Below are 17,794 nucleotides of genomic sequence, written 5' to 3'. Positions count from 1 at the left end.
TAATGTTTTATACTCCAGTTTTTGTACAGCTGATTGTGCTCAGACGTCATCAAACATTTAGAAAACTTGAGAGTTTCTAGTTTCTAAAAAACTATTTTTCTCACAACAAGGTTTTGAATCATTTTTGATCATTTTTATCCTTTTGGTGTCAGAACTGAAAGTCAATTATTGGCACCTGTTTCAAATCATTTAAGTCTCAGTATCATCATCACATGTGGTCTGTTGTACACTGACGAACACCTCAAACTCTTTCTCAGGGTCCGGTCTGTGCACAACCGTGTTCATTCGGCTCGTTCGGCATTAACTGCTCTCAGGAGTGCACGTGTCGTAACGGAGGCCTGTGTGACCACATCAGCGGTCAGTGCCAGTGCACCGCTGGATACATCGGAGAGAGGTACAGTACGACGGCGAGATCATGTCAGACTTTACCCGACTGCGTTAGCTGCAGATATTCATATACTTCATCAGGGAGAGAAAACACATGTCTGTCTGTCGGTGGACATGCGATGACATCACAACAGTGCAAGATACAGTCAGGAAACTTCACAGGTGCGTAACTGAGATCGAACCGAAGGCTGAGTTTGAAAATGGGTGTGGTCCGAGCAAGAGGGCAGAAGAGACACATTCAGATATATATATATAATTCCTGGACACACCTGTTCTAGCAGGAACTATCAATCAATCAGTGAACCTTTATTCATACTCGAGATCATTGAGAGCTGCCTAAAAATGTAAATAATATAAAATAACATTCACTTACATAAAACCCTGAAGATTTTGCTGTTATGCCAGATAATGTAATAGATCAAATAAAATGATTGGAAGTAAAATAAATTGACAGTCATGTAAATTACCAATTAATTACATGACTGTTACATACATCAAAGAACAAGAATAAAAGTATAAATTTTAAAAGCCAGACCTGTTCAGACCTGAACATGAAGCATGGCCGGTCAGTGGAGGGTCTGATGAAGCCCAGCTGAGAGATGAAGACTTTTTATGAGATGACGTGGCAGCTCTCCTGTCAAGGCTTTATAAGATATACCGGTGAGCATCACGTCCTTCTCTGAGGCTGATTAAACTTTTGGCCACCCCGCCCTCCCCTCATTAGCTGCATAATATGCTTGTATCTGACATATTTAGGTACAGTTCATTTACTGTAAATCACTAATGAAAATAAGGAACGTATGCCTGTGCATTTATTGCATTTTTACTAGTAATAGAGTACTTTTACACCGTGGTATTGGTACTTCTCCTTAAGTAAAAGATCTGAGTACTTCTTCCTCTGCTGCTCTTTACTCTCTCATCATGCTTCCTGTTCATCTCTCGACTGTAATTAAACCCAAAACTAATATTTGAAAACATAACGGAGTCATCGAGACGTCCCTCCTGTAACATACAGTTAACACAGCTGTGACCTGCAGCTCGCTGTGTGATTAGAAACAAAAAGACATGACGTAATGTTAATATTCCTCCCTCCTCCTCCTCCTCTCTCTGCCTTTACTGCTATCATTCATTTTTCTCTTTTTTTCGTCTGCCCCTGATCACCCAAAGTGGGAGACTTTCACCACGAGCCATTTGAAATTGTTTCCTTTCTTTATTTCCTCCATCATGTCCGCCTCTCTCCAGCCTCACCTCCTCCCTCAGGTCAGCTCCGTCTCTCTCTCCTCCTCCCCCTCTGTCCATCTTTGTCTCTCTCCCTCTCCATCCTTCCTCCCAATTGAGCCAAATTACCTCCATTCATTTAGGCCCCCGACAGGTGAATTAGCCTACATGGAATAATTCTTAGATTGAGTTCTCCTCCAGTCCGTCCACGTTCTAATGGAATTAGCCGAGATAAGAGTCCTGAGGAAGTCGGCATGATTTAAACGTGACACACAACAGAAATCCTCACTGAGCCATTTTAATTGAGTGATTTGTCTATTTCTTAATGGTACCGATGTGCGGACGTGTCGAGAATGAGGCAGAGACATCGGCAGAACTTGAGCTTTAACTTAGCTTCGATAATTTTCTCTTCACTTCTGTCCGGCGCTCAGCATAATGTCACCTGTTGACCTTCTGACGGCGTGAGTGTGCGCCACGTCATGCGTGAGGAAAATGGAGAGTAACTCAGTAAAAGAAGAAGAAGAGTGAGTCTTTGAATGTAAAGATATAATATGAAAGAATTCTGTATTAAAATGTCCAGAAAACAACCAGACCTTTGTTATATATTTTGAGTTGTGCACTTCAAATGTTTCTGACAATGTTACAACAAGGTTACTAAAGGTAACGCTGCGTTTCTGTAAGTTGCCTCTTGCTACTTCTAAGATCGGGAAGTCAGTAAACGAAACTTTGGGTGCCAGATTCACGTCAGATTCTCATCAGTAGTGGTGGTGAAACATCAACAGTGAAGCAAGTTTGATGTCAGGAAATCTTGTGTTTATTTGCGTTGCTAATGCAGTTTTTATCTGCCCTAAACAGCCTGTTTACTCTACTGTACAGTAGCTGTACTGAACTCAGCAGAGACTCTGGTTCTGGTTCTGGTTCTCTGTCTCCTCTCTGTAACGTTACGTTCATGAAGTAAAGTCCATTTCCCCTCCAGCTCCAGTCAGCAGTCGACAGTACAGAACCTGGAGGTCACCTCCGGATCGCTGCTGCAGTCAGGCTGATCAACAGGAGTGAAGATAAATCCACTTTTTAATCCCAGAAGTTAAAAAGTAACTCTGAGCTCTCCTCCTGTTGGATCAGAGCAGAACCTGATGAGACTCTGGGTGTTTATTCTTCCAGACGGTCTGGCTCTGATCCAGACTGTGTGGCCGGCTCCAAAGACCTGAGCTCCACACAACACTCAGCAAACATCTTTTGCTTTGTTTTGTTGGTGAGCCCTCCAGCGGCAGAAGTTACATGTTGTTTTTTTAACTAATGATCATACGTGCCTCCATTCACAGCTCTTTATCCCTCTAGTAACACTTCATCATAACCATTATTAATAAATGGAACATTTATAGTTAATTGCACTTTAGTTAATAGTTATTTCACTGTTTATCAATGTAAACATCAGTTGCAACGTTACAATAAACGGTTCCTTCAAGCAGAAACAGACAACTCTCCATCTGTCCCCCTCAGAGTGTTTCCCTGTGGCGTTACTGTTGTTGCAGAGACAGTGTTAGCATTCGGGCTACAGTCCGAAGCAAAAAACAACTGTAAGAATCCAAATTTGAGTTAGAAACCCTGATCTCAGTGCTATGAAAAGGCAGAGTAAAACACCCAGCTGTATTGATAAGTCGGCAGCCGTGTACTCTTGTAAGAGAATAACTGATTGTAGTTGGTAAAACTTCACAGCAACCTGTGATGAAGAGGATTCTGAAAAATAGGTTTAACAATGCTGTTACTGGGATTATCTCTTATATCTCTGATTTCCGTTTGAGAGACAGAGTCTGACCAGACACACTCATATTTATTAAATCCATTATTGTTTTTACACCGACCCAGATGCCAGGATGAATGCCCAGTCGGCACCTACGGGCCGCAGTGCGCCCACAAGTGTGACTGTCAGAACGGGGCCAAGTGCTACCACATCAACGGGGCCTGTCTGTGCAACGAGGGCTTTAAGGGCCCCAGCTGCCAGGACCGCTTCTGTCCCGCCGGCCTGTACGGACTCATCTGTGACAAATACTGCCCCTGCAAAACTGCGAACACACTCAGGTGCGTTTACACTGTACAACACAGTATGAATAGATGAAGGTTGTGTATGAATCACTGACATCTTTCAATGTCTTTGCACTGCAATGTCAAGCAGTTTTTGTACGGATCCTTTCTCTTCGTCTTTGTACTTCTTCAATTATATAAATTCATGAAACCTTCATTTGAAATCTGTACTTGTTCGTTTAAACAAAGAAAGGTCGAGTTCAGCATGTTTCTAGAAGTACTTAAAGTGCCTGGTTCAGAAGGTTCATTCATCACCTCCTCCTCCATGCTGATATAAAGTCAGTCCACAAAACATTTCTGCATCAGCACGGAGGGAGGAGATGATGACTGAATTTGTGATTGAACTGTTCCTGTAATTAGAGACTGATTGACTGACTTCTGCTCTCCTGCCCTCTCAGCTGTCACCCTCTGTCTGGAGAGTGCACCTGTGCAGCAGGATGGGCGGGGCTTTACTGTAACGAGACGTGTCCGGCGGGTTACTACGGCGAGGGCTGCAGGGAGCTGTGCGCCTGCGCCAACGGAGCCGACTGTGACGGCACCACTGGAGCTTGTCTGTGCGCTCCGGGTTACATAGTAAGTAGAGAAACACACCGAGTCCAGTGAGGACCTTCACACGGCCGTGATGATTCACATCTAATGTTGAAAAAATGTTCTACTGTGCTGAAACATTGTAATCACTGCACCCATTCAGACTCACACCAGGAGCTGCCTGTATTTAATAAGATTGATTTTGAATTATTCTCTATTAATGTACATGCTGTAGAGAGGCCACCTACAACTGAACAACCTGTCTGTCTGACTTTTCTTGAGGACATGACAACATGAATATACAGTTTTCATGTTGGACGGTTCTTTGTTTCATTGAGCTGTTGTTATGTCGAATATCCACAATAACTCAGACTTTCTGCACAGACAGATGATTAAATACATTTCTTAAATAATTTGAAGACCGCAAATAAAAATCCTATCAGAGCACAGCACACCTCCACCGCCAACAACCTCCTACATCCTACACACACCTGACTACACGCTGCAGGTTGCTGCTATTCAACTACTTTAATCTCATCAGGGAACTGAGGCACCAGTGAAATTAGCTCCTGTATGATTTCTCTGTGTGGTTTCTGTGGTTGCCATGGCAGCGAGTTGGAAAAAGTTTCAAACCATCATCAACTTAGACAGCAGACTGCCGACTTTGGCAGGAAACAGTGGAGATGTTGGCAGCCGCTGTGTGCTGTGTGAAAGTACAACACAAGTCCAGTCAGTCTTCGCAGCGAGGAGGTCCAGACTGTATTCTTTAAGTTAACGTCCACCATGAGCGAGCACTTGGCAACGAGGCAGTGAGGAAACACTGACATTTAACGTTCGATTAGATTATTGAGATGGGTCGCTACGACATGCTAACTCTAACCTGGTTTGGATTGTCCAGTACATCGAAACTGCGTCAACATATTCAAAGCCGGACCTTTGTCGTACACCCTTCCTCCTTTTTCCTCTTTTTTCCTCCTTTGCTGTCAAAATAATTACTTTGGCCACCAGAGGGCCTCGCCTGACAAGAAACGTAAATATGCATCATAATGATCTGCTTTCACAGGCATTTTTAGTAGGCATTTAGTCATTTTTCCGAGATCTCAGTGTGTCAAATATGAAGTCATCACCAGGAAAACAGAAAAATAAACATTTCTGCTGCATGAAATCTATAATGGTTATTATTTTTTCCAATTTTTGCTTTTTGCTCTACAGTTATTACTGGATACAATGATTGGACCACAACCAAGTAGTAGACACGCCGTACCTTCATTTTAAGTGATCACTAGCCAAAAATCACTGCTGCTGTAGACGGTGTGCGAAGCGTAAATGACATTTTCACTACCTGCCTTTCTTTCTGAGGGTTTTAAGAGAAACAGCGTCATTGATCAGGAGGCTCTGCTGCTGCTGAACAGCAGTCCTAATACATCAACAGAAGAGATAACGTCCAAACCCTCCACGACTGTCCAAACCTTTTTATAAACAAACCGTTTTATAAATCTTTCCTATTCCCAAGTACATGAAAACAATATTAAAACAAACAAGAATACGATGTTGTGCCTCCAGCACTCATCTCTTAATTTTTTGTGTGGAGTCAGAAGTTTAGTATCTTTGTTCTGAAGTCCCTGATTCAGTTGTGGACATGTGAAGATAATGTGTGCCGGCTCGGTGGCTGCAGCTGCAGAACATCATTCATCAGCTGCTGTTGACGGTGCAGGTTCACTGTACAGTGACTGCAGGTGCAACCCCATGATATAGGTCAACCTCTTCCTTCCTTCCAGTCTTTCTTCCTTCCCTCCTTGTTTTCTTCCTTCCTTCCTTCCTTTTCTCCCCTCTTTCCATTATTCCTTCCTTCCTTACTTCCTTCCCCCTTTCCTTCTTTTCTTCCTTCCTTCCTTCCTCTTCTCCTTCCTTCCCCTAATTCCTTGATTCTTCAGATGGAAGAAAGAAAGAAAGAAAGAAGCAGATCTCAACAAGAGTCTACCACCATGCTATACTGTATATACACATATGTATATATATTGTACATGTATATTTACAATTATATATACGATTTAATAACACTATGTTGACAGGGCACTGCTCTGTTTGTGAGAAAAGATTGACTTTATACAGTAAAGGATTCATCAGTGAGTCTGTAGATACTGAATCACTGAGCTGAGCAGTTTGGACACAAAGTTATTTAAATTAAAAACTCATCAGGATTAAAGATGAAAGTGACATTTTGTGGATGGAGGCAAGAAAATAGAGCGAATATAAAGCTTCTATCTTACTGTTAATATTAACGTTACATGTAGTGTGTGTGTGAGAGAGCATGTGTGGTTTCATACTGGTGTGTGTGCAGCAGTAACTGGTGTGTGCGCAGCAGTAACTGGTGTGTGTGCAGCAGTAACTGGTGTGTGCGCAGCAGTAACTGGTGTGTGCAGCAGTAACTGGTGTGTGCGCAGCAGTAACTGGTGTGTGCAGCAGTAACTGGTGTGTATGCAGCAGTAACTGGTGTGTGCAGCAGTAACTGGTGTGTATGCAGCAGTAACTGGTGTGTGCGCAGCAGTAACTGGTGTGTGTGTGTGCAGCAGTAACTGGTGTGTGCGCAGCAGTAACTGGTGTGTGTGTGTGCAGCAGTAACTGGTGTGTATGCAGCAGTAACTGGTGTGTGCGCAGCAGTAACTGGTGTGTATGCAGCAGTAACTGGTGTGTGCGCAGCAGTAACTGGTGTGTGTGTGTGCAGCAGTAACTGGTGTGTATGCAGCAGTAACTGGTGTGTGCGCAGCAGTAACTGGTGTGTGCGCAGCAGTAACTGGTGTGTGTGCAGCAGTAACTGGTGTGTATGCAGCAGTAACTGGTGTGTGCGCAGCAGTAACTGGTGTGTATGCAGCAGTAACTGGTGTGTGCGCAGCAGTAACTGGTGTGTGTGTGCGCAGCAGTAACTGGTGTGTGTGTGCGCAGCAGTAACTGGTGTGTGCGCAGCAGTAACTGGTGTGTGCAGCAGTAACTGGTGTGTATGCAGCAGTAACTGGTGTGTGTGCAGCAGTAACTGGTGTGTGCGCAGCAGTAACTGGTGTGTGTGTGTGCAGCAGTAACTGGTGTGTGCGCAGCAGTAACTGGTGAGGACCCCTGACGTGTTGACGGATGTTGCAGTGCTGGAGTGGAGAGCAGAGACAGGACACCTTGGAGCAGAGAGATGACAGGGACTTTGATAATTAGACGATGAACACGGGGGATTTTCAGCAGACGACAGTCGGATGAGCTGAGGATGAATGTCCGTTTGGTTTACAGCAGCTACATTCAGATAGATGTTGCTCTCAGCCGAGCGTTATTGATTCAAACTGAATTTATGCTGCGCTGGTAACTCACAGTGTGTGTGTGTCACTGCGTGGACAAGAAACCAAGCTTTAAACAGAATTTGTATGTGGTTTGTCACCACTTTGGACACATCGATCAATACCTGTAAACAGCTGCAGCTCTGGGCCACGGGTCGGCCCAATCTGCAGAGCAACACTGCTGAACTTTTACAGCATGAAGAAGTGTTGTGTTGGTTTCAGTGAGAAGGAAGAAATTACAGATTTTTCTCCTAAACATACGTTATTTACAGTCTCTGAATCAGAAAAACCTTCACTAGATGTTGTCACAGTTTCTGAAAGCCTTGTGGTCGTTATGTTTCTGAAGATGTGTGCGATTAGCTCCTTTGCTTCTTGATCAAATCATTGTTTACAGGCTTCTTCTTGAAGTTTTTGGCTGTTGTAGAGTCAAACAAGTGATGTCACGGCAAGAAAGGCGGCAAAGATGAAGACTGTGAATGAGTAAACAGGGATGTACTGTAAACAATGCAGGATTTAAAATACTATAAACGAGAAAGGAAATCAGTTTAAACAAAAACAAACTGTTAGACCTCAGACGTACAGACAATGTAATGTGGTGAGTAACACTGAATGTGTTCGTTTACAAGAAAACTCAGTTTATTGACCTGTTTAGTTTAAAAAGCAGTAATGAAAACTCTGACTGCTTTAAAACAAATAATGCCGCTGCTCAGGAAGCAAACGGCCAAATTAGAAATCATTTTTGTTAGTTGAAGGCTATTTATCATCAAAACACAACCCTGTCTGTGAAGGCAACTCAACCCAGCCCCCAGAATAAATGTTAGCTGATGTTGTTTCTTTATGAAGCAACTTTTGTTGTTGTTGTTGAATTTTCTTTTCTGAGCTTATGATCGGGTTAGGGTTAGGTACAAAGAAAGCTTGGTTAGGGTTTGAAAAAACATCATGGTTTGGCTTAAAATAACTGTTTTAGTTGCCAAGATCACGGATGGTGATGGTCCGACTTCCTGTGAAGAATAGCCGGTTTTGGTCACCACAAAAACAGCTGGAAATGTCTGCAGGTTTCTTTAAAAATATCCAGTGGTGTGACTCAAGCTGTAGTTGGTTTTTCTGCTGGTTTGCAGAAATTAACAGCTCATATTATATCCTGGAGACTGGGCTGAGGTAACTACAGTCTGGTTAGGGTTCAGGAAAGAGTGCAGTTATGTTAAAGTTCAGAGGAGAATTGTATTAACATCAGCAACAGATCCTGACGGGATTTGAACTTCAGCCTTCCACATGAAACTCTGATGCACGACACACAACCATCAAACACTAATCAACACAAAGGTCACGACATGTCGGATTCAGCCTGAATATTACGTTTTGTCCAGTTATGGTGCAGGATGTGCAGATGGTCCTCACTTCATGTTATTAGTCTGTCGGTCCTGATATGACTGAGAAGCGTACAGATGGTGTACAATGACTTTTTCCTTGTGTACCGACATTTCCCCCAAGCTGCCATTTCTGTCTTCTGCCCTGTCCACTTCACACCGGGGACACACATGAGGTGAAACTGCCGCGAGGCGCCCTGAAGCGCCGCCTGCTTCCCTTTGGTGTCCATATTTGCCTCTCTTTTATTTTGTCCACGTGCCGCACACGAATCTGGCAAGAAAATATACTCGTGATCTGTCAGAAGTAGTGTCAGTGCTGCTTGTGGAGACCTTCTTCCTTCAGTGTGTTTTAATTTCTTGTGCATGTAAAAGAAGCTCCTGAGACGCCGCGTCGCTCGCTTTCAATGTCGTTACTTTGCGACATCACACTACGTCACCATGTCACACATTTGCATAATTTATGCCTAGCGGGTAGTTTGGCACATACGAATCGATTTAGCACAGCTGCTGTGTTGTTGTTGGGTCAGGCGTGTGTGAGCTGACCAATCAGAGCTGACCCAGTATTCAGGGGGAGGACCTTAAAGAGGCAGGAGCTAAAACCAGAGCGTTTCAGACAGAGGGGGAATATATGAGAGAGAAAGAGAAAACAAACATGTTTTTTAGGCATTAAAGTGCGTAAATCTGTTCTACATTAGCCCAAAATAAAATGACGAACCTTAAAATGAGCAGAATATGTCTCCTTTAACTGGATTTAATTGGAGCTGTATTGCTGAATACAGTACAGTCCTACTTTTTTTGTTCCCTTTGTAGAAATAAAATCAAACCAACAAAGCTGCTGAGCTCGACTGAACTGCATTTGACAGGATGTCCTCGTTAACCGAGCGCGTCCCAGTGACCTCTGATAAACTTCAGCACAGCCGCTTGTTACCAGTTACAGAAAAACATCACACTGAGCTGAAACACGGGACACATGTGACACAGGAAATCATTTACTGATACAGATCTTTGTGGCTGTTTATGTTTTATTGGACCTTATGAATCAAATTCTGATCAAACAAAGACTAATTTCAGTGTTTTAAAGCCTGTTCTTTAGACCTTAATGAGGTCTTTTAGAAAAACATTGTTTTTTTTGCAGCCTTTCTCTACCTGGGTAGTGTTGCTGGGAGCAGCCTTCTGTTTTTCAGGAATCCCAGCTCACACTATTACACACCTGAAGGCAGGAACGTGTATAATGAAGTGTGTTTTTGTCAATATTATCCAAAGCTTGTGGGCGGGGTTATAAACCTGATGACCTCCTGCCTTATGATGCCGCTCCAATCCATAGAGGAGCGTCTAATTAACTCGACTTTCTCTCAAGTTATCTTTCATTTTTTTTGTACTTGAAATAATGTTTCATGTAATCCTCCAGTTAAAAGAAGAACGCTAACATGTTTATTAATTTTTATTTATTTATTTATTTATTTATTTATTGCACAGAAAAGAAGAAAAATAGAAGCAACGAGCTGATAAAGATCCGCGCTGAATTCAAAGTTGCATGATAAATATCAGGATCCATCGATCGGCGCGTATTTATTATTCCACAGGTCACTTGTTAGAAGTCTTCCTTCCCCGGGGAAATTGTAATGGTTTCCCGTATCGGACCACACGTTATTTATTAACAAAGTTTTTTCAAAAAGTCCTTAATTCACCAACTTTTTAATAAGGCCTCTCCTCTCTTCTCCTGTCTTTGCACATTTGGCTGCCTTTGTGAATATTAGATTAATAGCGATTTAAAGGCAGCAGGTTGGAAGCAAGGCAGCTTTAATTAGCACAGTTTATATGTTGAAGGTCCTGATCAATGCGACAGCGAGCTGGAGGTTCGGGTTGTGTCGAGCTCACTCTCACAGCATGCTAACAGAGCAGAATAAGGTTAGACATCCAGCTAATGCCAAGCTGTCCTTCTAGTGGCTCTGACCATGTACTCTATTGATTGGACAAGTGCAGACATCGTGTTTCGCAGCGGGGACGCCATCAGTGATGATCGCCCTTCTCCTCCATAATGCATGCACTTTTATGCTGCTTTACATTTAATGCAGTCACAGGTTTATAATGAATTTAAAGATGGACACTGAGTAAGACCCGTTTCCCTGGAGATGAGCAGCAGGAGAGGGTGATGGTGACAACGCGCTGTCAGTTAAGTCTGGTGTTCGTCGAGCAGCAGTGATGCAACTGAGCCGAGCAAGACGTCTCATGAAGAAAAAAGAAACTGACAGTGAATGAGGGGTGTAGTTATTACAGTAGCTAGCAGTTCAACACACTGCGCCCTGTCAGGGTTGGTTTTTAGTTGAAGGATTATCCTCATGTGTCATGTTTTATTTTCCACTTCCTGTGTTTGTTTGTTTTTTCCACCCTTTTTCTGTGTATCACTCCCTGTGTATTTAAAGAGGTCCTATTATGCAAATGTTCAGGTTCATACTTTCCTTTGGGGGTCCTAGTAGAATAGGTTTACATACTTTAATTTTCAAAAAACACATTATTTTTGAGTGAGACATCTCACCTCTGTTCAATCTTTGGTGAGAGATGCACATGTGCGTTACTTAACGGGCAGGATGTAGCCAATCAGAGGCAGAGTAGGGCGGGTCATGCCGAGCAAGGTAGTGTGATCTAAAATAACGCCACTGTCTGCTGACTGACTGGAGTGAATATATTTTATTTCTCGTGCTCCTCAGATGGTCATTGTTTCTACTACATGTGCATCATTTCTGACTGTGGGAGCAACATGGACGCCATTTAGAAGTTGTTTTGCATTTTACAGCTCAGAGTGTTTAAACAACACATTGACAGCTGTTTCCTGTAGAGATGCACGATATATATCGGACAGATAAATTATCTGACCAATAATGAAAAATTTACATTATTGGTTATCAGCAGATAAAAAAAAAATTAAATCCGATAATTCAAATCCGATATTCTCAGTGAAGAACACGACATCTAAACCTCTCTTACACTCGTGTGCATAAAAAAAGCATCAAAATGTTGGTTTCTATCAGTTATTTTATCAGTATCGGCCATGAGAGTCAGGTAATTGTCGGTTATCGGAACAGCTGAATAAAATCCATAACACGCATCCTTAGTTTCACGTATTTGAGTGACAAGGAAGAGCAAAGCAAACAATACATGGGTTAGGGTTAGGGCATGGGTTACATGACTATAAAACACATGACTTCGGTAAAAGTTTCTTACCATCAACACAATGTTTACTTTCATCCACCATTTTAGTTGCTTGCTGTTTGTTCCTTTGCCTCTTTGTGTGTCTTGTGTTTGAGTCAATTTTGCATAAACACAACTACAGAAAACAGATGCAAATCAAATGCATATCTTTAACTCTTTACATTTATTTAGACTGACGGGAGTCACAGCAGTTATTTTCCTGTTCTGTCAGATATGATGTGATGTATTGTGGAGTTGTTAACACGATGTATAGTGTGTATGACACGGACACTCCGGGTCTGTTTCATTGTGGATTTTTTTGATGCAGTATATAGAGCAGAAATGTCATCCTTTGAATTCAGAGACTCTAATAAAATGCCCGAGGCTAACTGTACTGCTCTTTACTACAGAGTGAATAGTGCAGTGCACGTTTCTTCAATAGAAAGGCCCCCTGGAAACGTCTATTGTGCTGTGTCATTGTGTTTGTCTGGATAATGGCCAGTATAGCCTGGCTACTGACTAACACTGGGCTTTTGTATTAATATTGATATTTTGGGGGTAAAAAAAAAAAAAAAACTCCCTCACAAACAGGGTGTTTGCCGTAGTGTTGAAGTGCATCAAAGTAGGAGAAAATATAAATATTAATATGTAAACTAGGAATTTACAAGACAAAAAGGTGCAATATAATCAGAATATTGACCTCTGAGGGGAAACTGGTACGTTACAGTGACTCCTGCAGTAGAAATATCACATTACAGAGAGATTTAACTCAAATATAAACAGAGAGGAGTAAAAATAAAATATACAATTCATGAAATATATATGGAAAAATATGTGACAACTATATTTATATGTATTTATATTTAGAAATATAATTGCTGCTAGGAATAGAGATGTGCCTACTACACTAAAACTACAGTGTAGTACAGTGTAGATAATATGGACTCATACTGCAGTTTGTAGTATTTGACAGTAGTAAACAATAACATGTAGTAAGTAGCAGTAACAGTAGTAACAGTATAATGTTTTCTATAGTTTAAAGACTAAAATAATTAACAGCACAACATTTTAAATAAATAATGTTCATCCTCGTAAAATAAAAACAGTCTGTGTCTTCTTGTTTTAAGAGTCTTTAGTTGGAGTGTTGGGCAGTTTTGTGATTTAAATTATGATTGTTATAGTTTTAAAATAAGTAGCTATAGTGAAAACAGGCTGAAAGGGAACAGGTGAAGTCCTCCTGTGGTGTGTGATGTGTGATCAGTCTCTGTCTTTGTGTTCAGGGTGACGACTGCTCCATCAGCTGTCCTGCAGGTCTCTACGGGACCAACTGCACCTCCTCCTGCTCCTGCCACAACGAGATCTCCTGCTCGCACATCGACGGCTCCTGCATCTGCAAAGAAGGTCGGTACAGCTCGGTCCTCGGTTATTACACTTGATCTTTGTAGTATTAAAATATTACCTTTTTTAAGTGTAACGTGTGTTAAATCCTTGGATTAGAAGAGCCTGAACGTACTGTAACATCCACACATTCCCATGAACGACCAGCGGCACAACTTACATTCAAGTTCAAAGCAGTTTTTATGGAAAAAGACTTCAAAGGTTATTAATGCCTGAAGTACGAAACAAAAAAAATAGAAAAATACAAAACATGAACATAATAAATCACGTTTCTACCAGGGGTGGACGAGCCTTTAATAACCTGAAAGTAGAAATAAAACAATGTAGAAACAAACTGAAGCATCAGTGTTTTTGAGCCTGTTTAATCTGCTTCATATGTTAGTTTAGTCCAGTGGCTCCCAACCTCCGGGTCGGGCCCCTCTAAAGGGACGGCAGATCATGCTGAGGGGTCGTCAGATGACTAATCTGAGGGGAAAGAAGACGTCTGATCACTTTTCTTTAATCTTTGATTTTTGTTAAATATGAGATCATGTCCAGTGTGTGGAGGTGAAATGTCTCTTTGGTGAAACTGATAATAACTGTTACACATTTGAAATGTGACAACGAGCCCAAAATAGAAGAAGAGAATAGAGGATTTTTTTGTATTTGGTCAAAAAGTGTATGATATGGTGATATTTAACAATGTATTATATGTTCTAAGCTTATCTTGTGTTTCTCGTCTAAAATATGAGTCTGCTACGTGATCTTAAACTACATCAAATAAAGTTAGTGGAGCAAAAAGCACAGTGAGTTCTCTGACACACAGCTGAGTTGAAAGTACAAAATAGCGATAAAACAGCAGTACCTCACATTGTACTTGAACAAATATACATCCTTACTTTCGAGCCTAACAATCACTAGTTTCTAACGTAGCTGAAAAACATCAGGAAAGCAGTGTGAGAAGAAGTTTCTCACTCCCACAAAGTTAAAAACTACTTCTACTCCAAAAACACACGGCTCAGATTTACTGTTGACTAAATTACAGGGCAGCACACCAACACTCACACGGATGATTGTCAGCGTCGACACAAAGCTTTCTGAACGAGTCACTCCGAAGCCGCGCAACTCCAGACTCTCTCTCAAAGACTCGAACACAAAGAAATAACAGCTGGTGACGTCCACGGGACCTGAGAAGTGTTTGTACACATCTGCAATCAGATTACTCCAACTTCTGAGTGTTCGCACATTATTCCCAGATAGTTCGCCCGCTGCGAGCTTTACAGTCACACTTCAAATCCTCTCAGCAAGCTAATTTCACTTTCCCTTTTTAAATTGATTCATTTACAAGTGAAACCAGACACAAAGTTATAAATAAAGTTTAAACAGACCCTTTTAAAATCCAACTGGAATTAAATTAGGTGTCTGGTTCTGTATCACGTGTCCTGTTTCCTGCCATTAGCTCTCTGAGATGGAGAACCTGTTTCCACACAGCCAATCAGATCGTTGCTGCAATCAGTAACATCAGTGTCCTGTCATATGCAGACAGCCCCTCACCATCCAGCGTCCTCTGTGAACTGTGAAATCTCCCAACATTCAGACAGAAAGACATAACAATCCTCACCCCGCCTCACCTTCTTCTTCTTCTTCTTCTTCTTCACTTTGATTCGCTGTGTTTCCCTGACGGCCTGTTGACAGTCTGAATGGGCATCAGCCGGTTTCGACAGCCTCTCTTGTGAAAGTGCAGCTCTTTCTTTCTGCTGTCGCTGAAGAAACTCGTCTGTTGCTTCTTCAGTGGTTTGTTTTGCTGCGCCAGAACTCACACATTTAATGTGAACGCATTCAATCAAAGACTCCATTACACCTGGAAACACTGAACTTCTTTCATTGATTTGTTATCGGCTGGGTGATCTCGGAAGAACACAAAAATGTGTTTGTTTGTCTGTTTGAGTCTTTTTTTTCTAATTTCCACTTTGTGTTTTATCAGCTGCAGTAACTCTGGTGTGTGGAAATTGTGTTTTAAACGTTTCACTATGCTGGCAGCTTTTCTCTCGATCCCAGAAACATCTCTCAGCTCCACAGCTGCTTTTCTACTTTACCTGTCTATGGAGGAACAACATCTTCTACAATCTTGACTGTTGCATCATTTTTACCTTCGTAGCTTTGCTCATCTTTCTTGTTCTCCCCTCAGAGGTGAAACGATTAGTCACTGAATAGGAAAACAAACTGTATAATCGAAAATATTATGAAATTGATCAAGTTCTTAAGTCATTTTTCAAGCAAAAGAAAAAATCAAGTTTCATCTCATTGAAGCTGGGGTTGCTAAGATTGCCAGAGTCAGTCCTCCGTCCATCGTTCACCGTAACAGACCTGACGTCTCACTCACATGTAAGAAAACACTCAACATTATCATCATGAACGTAAACAACAAACATGAATATTGTTAGTTCACACTGATGTCAGGCTAGCATGTTAGCACTGGCAGCATGTTAGCATAGGACTGGGAATTTTGCAATTCTCCACTGTTCTTGTGCAACTAGGTCATGTGCAATGCAGACAGACACAGGCAGCCTGTCCAGTGTCTTCATACTGGCTGAATAGACGGTTATCAACATCAGCTTTAAGTGTGAGGATGTTCTTGTTGTCTTTGTCATTTGTTAGAAGCGAACTGAACAGCTTTGGGGTTTGTGTTGGTCAGAAATAACAAGCGATTTGATTAGCTTCAGGAAATAGTGATGGCCATTTTTCACCATCATTTTCTGACATTTTTAGAACAAAATAATAATCAGACAATTCAGAAATCGTTGCAGCCCTGTTGTTACTGCAAGATGATGTTTGGTGAGTGTGAATCTTCTCAGATTTTTCGATTAGTTTTTCTTCCCAGTCGGAAACTCCTGACCGTCCAAAAAATCTAAAAGCACCTGCCTTAACGATCTCCAGAATTTTTTGCTGTTTCGTATTTTGCTCTCTGCTTCACTCCCTTAATATCTCTCAATATCAGCATCTTTAAATATTAACGCGCCACTGAACCTCGTGGGGAGCCGGCTCAGTAATTAAAGTGGAGAGACATCTGAGGCAGAGCACATGCAGGGCCAGGGGCCTGTGAGCTCTGGCTGGAGCGAGTGGGTGTCTGTCGTCACCCTGAAAAACCCGCGTTTCCTTTTTCTGTTCGAGCTGCTGAGGGGAGAAGTTTGAGGGGAAAAGTTCAGGGTTTTAAAAAAGCAAGTGTTGGTCGTTTTACTGTCACGTTCTTTACGCTCGTGAATCAAACATCTGATCAACAGTTCAAGACACGATGAGGTCTCAACATTACTGTGTTTTCCTGAAGAGGCTTCAGACGGCATCCTTCCAGCTGTTCTGCATATCAAAAGGATATTTGACCGATTCTTCAGAAATGATGCATCCTGCGTCTGCTCGCGTAAAAGAAAATAACGCTGAAGAAAAGAGGCGAAATAAGGACACGATGCGATGTTTAATTTAAAATACTACAGATCAGCATTTCAGCACATGTTGCCTTCCTCGGGATAAAAGCCAGTAATCATTGAAATCAGATAAATACTGTATAAGACAAATGATTAAAACATGTGGAACTCACAGCTGAGAAATGCCTCCAACGTCAACACGTTCATTTTTCTTCTTGGAGACATTTTTATGAGCAGACAGTAGAGATGAAACGGAGGGAAGGAGATGAGGATCCACGTGCAACATGTTCATGTAACCCCTCCGGTCGGCCGCGAGGGAGCCGCGAGGAAGCACGAAACGTCTCGGTGTCTCACTCTCGCCTGTCATCTCGTCTGACAGGGTTTGTGTAGCATTAGTCGACACACACTGTGGTTGTAGCCAGCTAGTTACTGCGTCTACATCTTTTTGGATTCAGGATGTGTGGCAACGTTCGCGGCTTCAAGGTGAATTACTGCCACGTTTTATGACAAAGAGAGAACTGAAATATTTAAATATAATATTATCATGTGCATTATTAACATGATATCAGTATTTCATATTTAGATATCACCATTATTGTAATTATACAACCACCGAGTTCAGTTCTGAGATCAGAGAATGTTTTTAAAGAAACTTCCCAGATTAGACAAATTTATATATGAACTTAATTTAATCAGGAAGTCACATTAAAATCAAGATCTCATTTAAAAGTGACACCTGAGTCCAGGTAGGATAAGATCAAACAGAATAAGATGAAAGATAATGAAAATGGTAACGACAGAGAAGTATAATAATCAAAAAGGGGAAGATTTTAATGATCATAAAGACGGCAGCATGATGACATTTTAATGTCTTTGGTGCAGGTTTACAATATAATTAAGATTTATAAAT

General features: G+C 41.6%; 1 protein-coding gene across 2 annotated transcripts in view; it reads left to right on the top strand.

Annotated features, from left to right (window-relative positions):
• LOC311255180 (multiple epidermal growth factor-like domains protein 11) overlaps positions 1–17,794 on the top strand; it is a 139,860-nt gene that overhangs the window by 98,956 nt on the left and 23,110 nt on the right. For both annotated transcript variants that reach the window (XM_084349445.1, XM_084349446.1), the window contains exons 9-12: positions 258–394; positions 3,472–3,684; positions 4,086–4,260; positions 13,369–13,489. In XM_084349445.1, coding sequence (XP_084205571.1) covers positions 258–394; positions 3,472–3,684; positions 4,086–4,260; positions 13,369–13,489 — 646 coding nt within the window. The remainder of the gene's footprint in view (positions 1–257; positions 395–3,471; positions 3,685–4,085; positions 4,261–13,368; positions 13,490–17,794) is intronic.

This window comes from Pagrus pagrus, assembly GCF_965226575.1.
Source record: "Pagrus pagrus genome assembly, chromosome: 1".
In the NCBI taxonomy this organism is placed as follows: domain Eukaryota; kingdom Metazoa; phylum Chordata; class Actinopteri; order Spariformes; family Sparidae; genus Pagrus; species Pagrus pagrus.
This window is presented reverse-complemented; position numbering and strand designations above follow the sequence as displayed.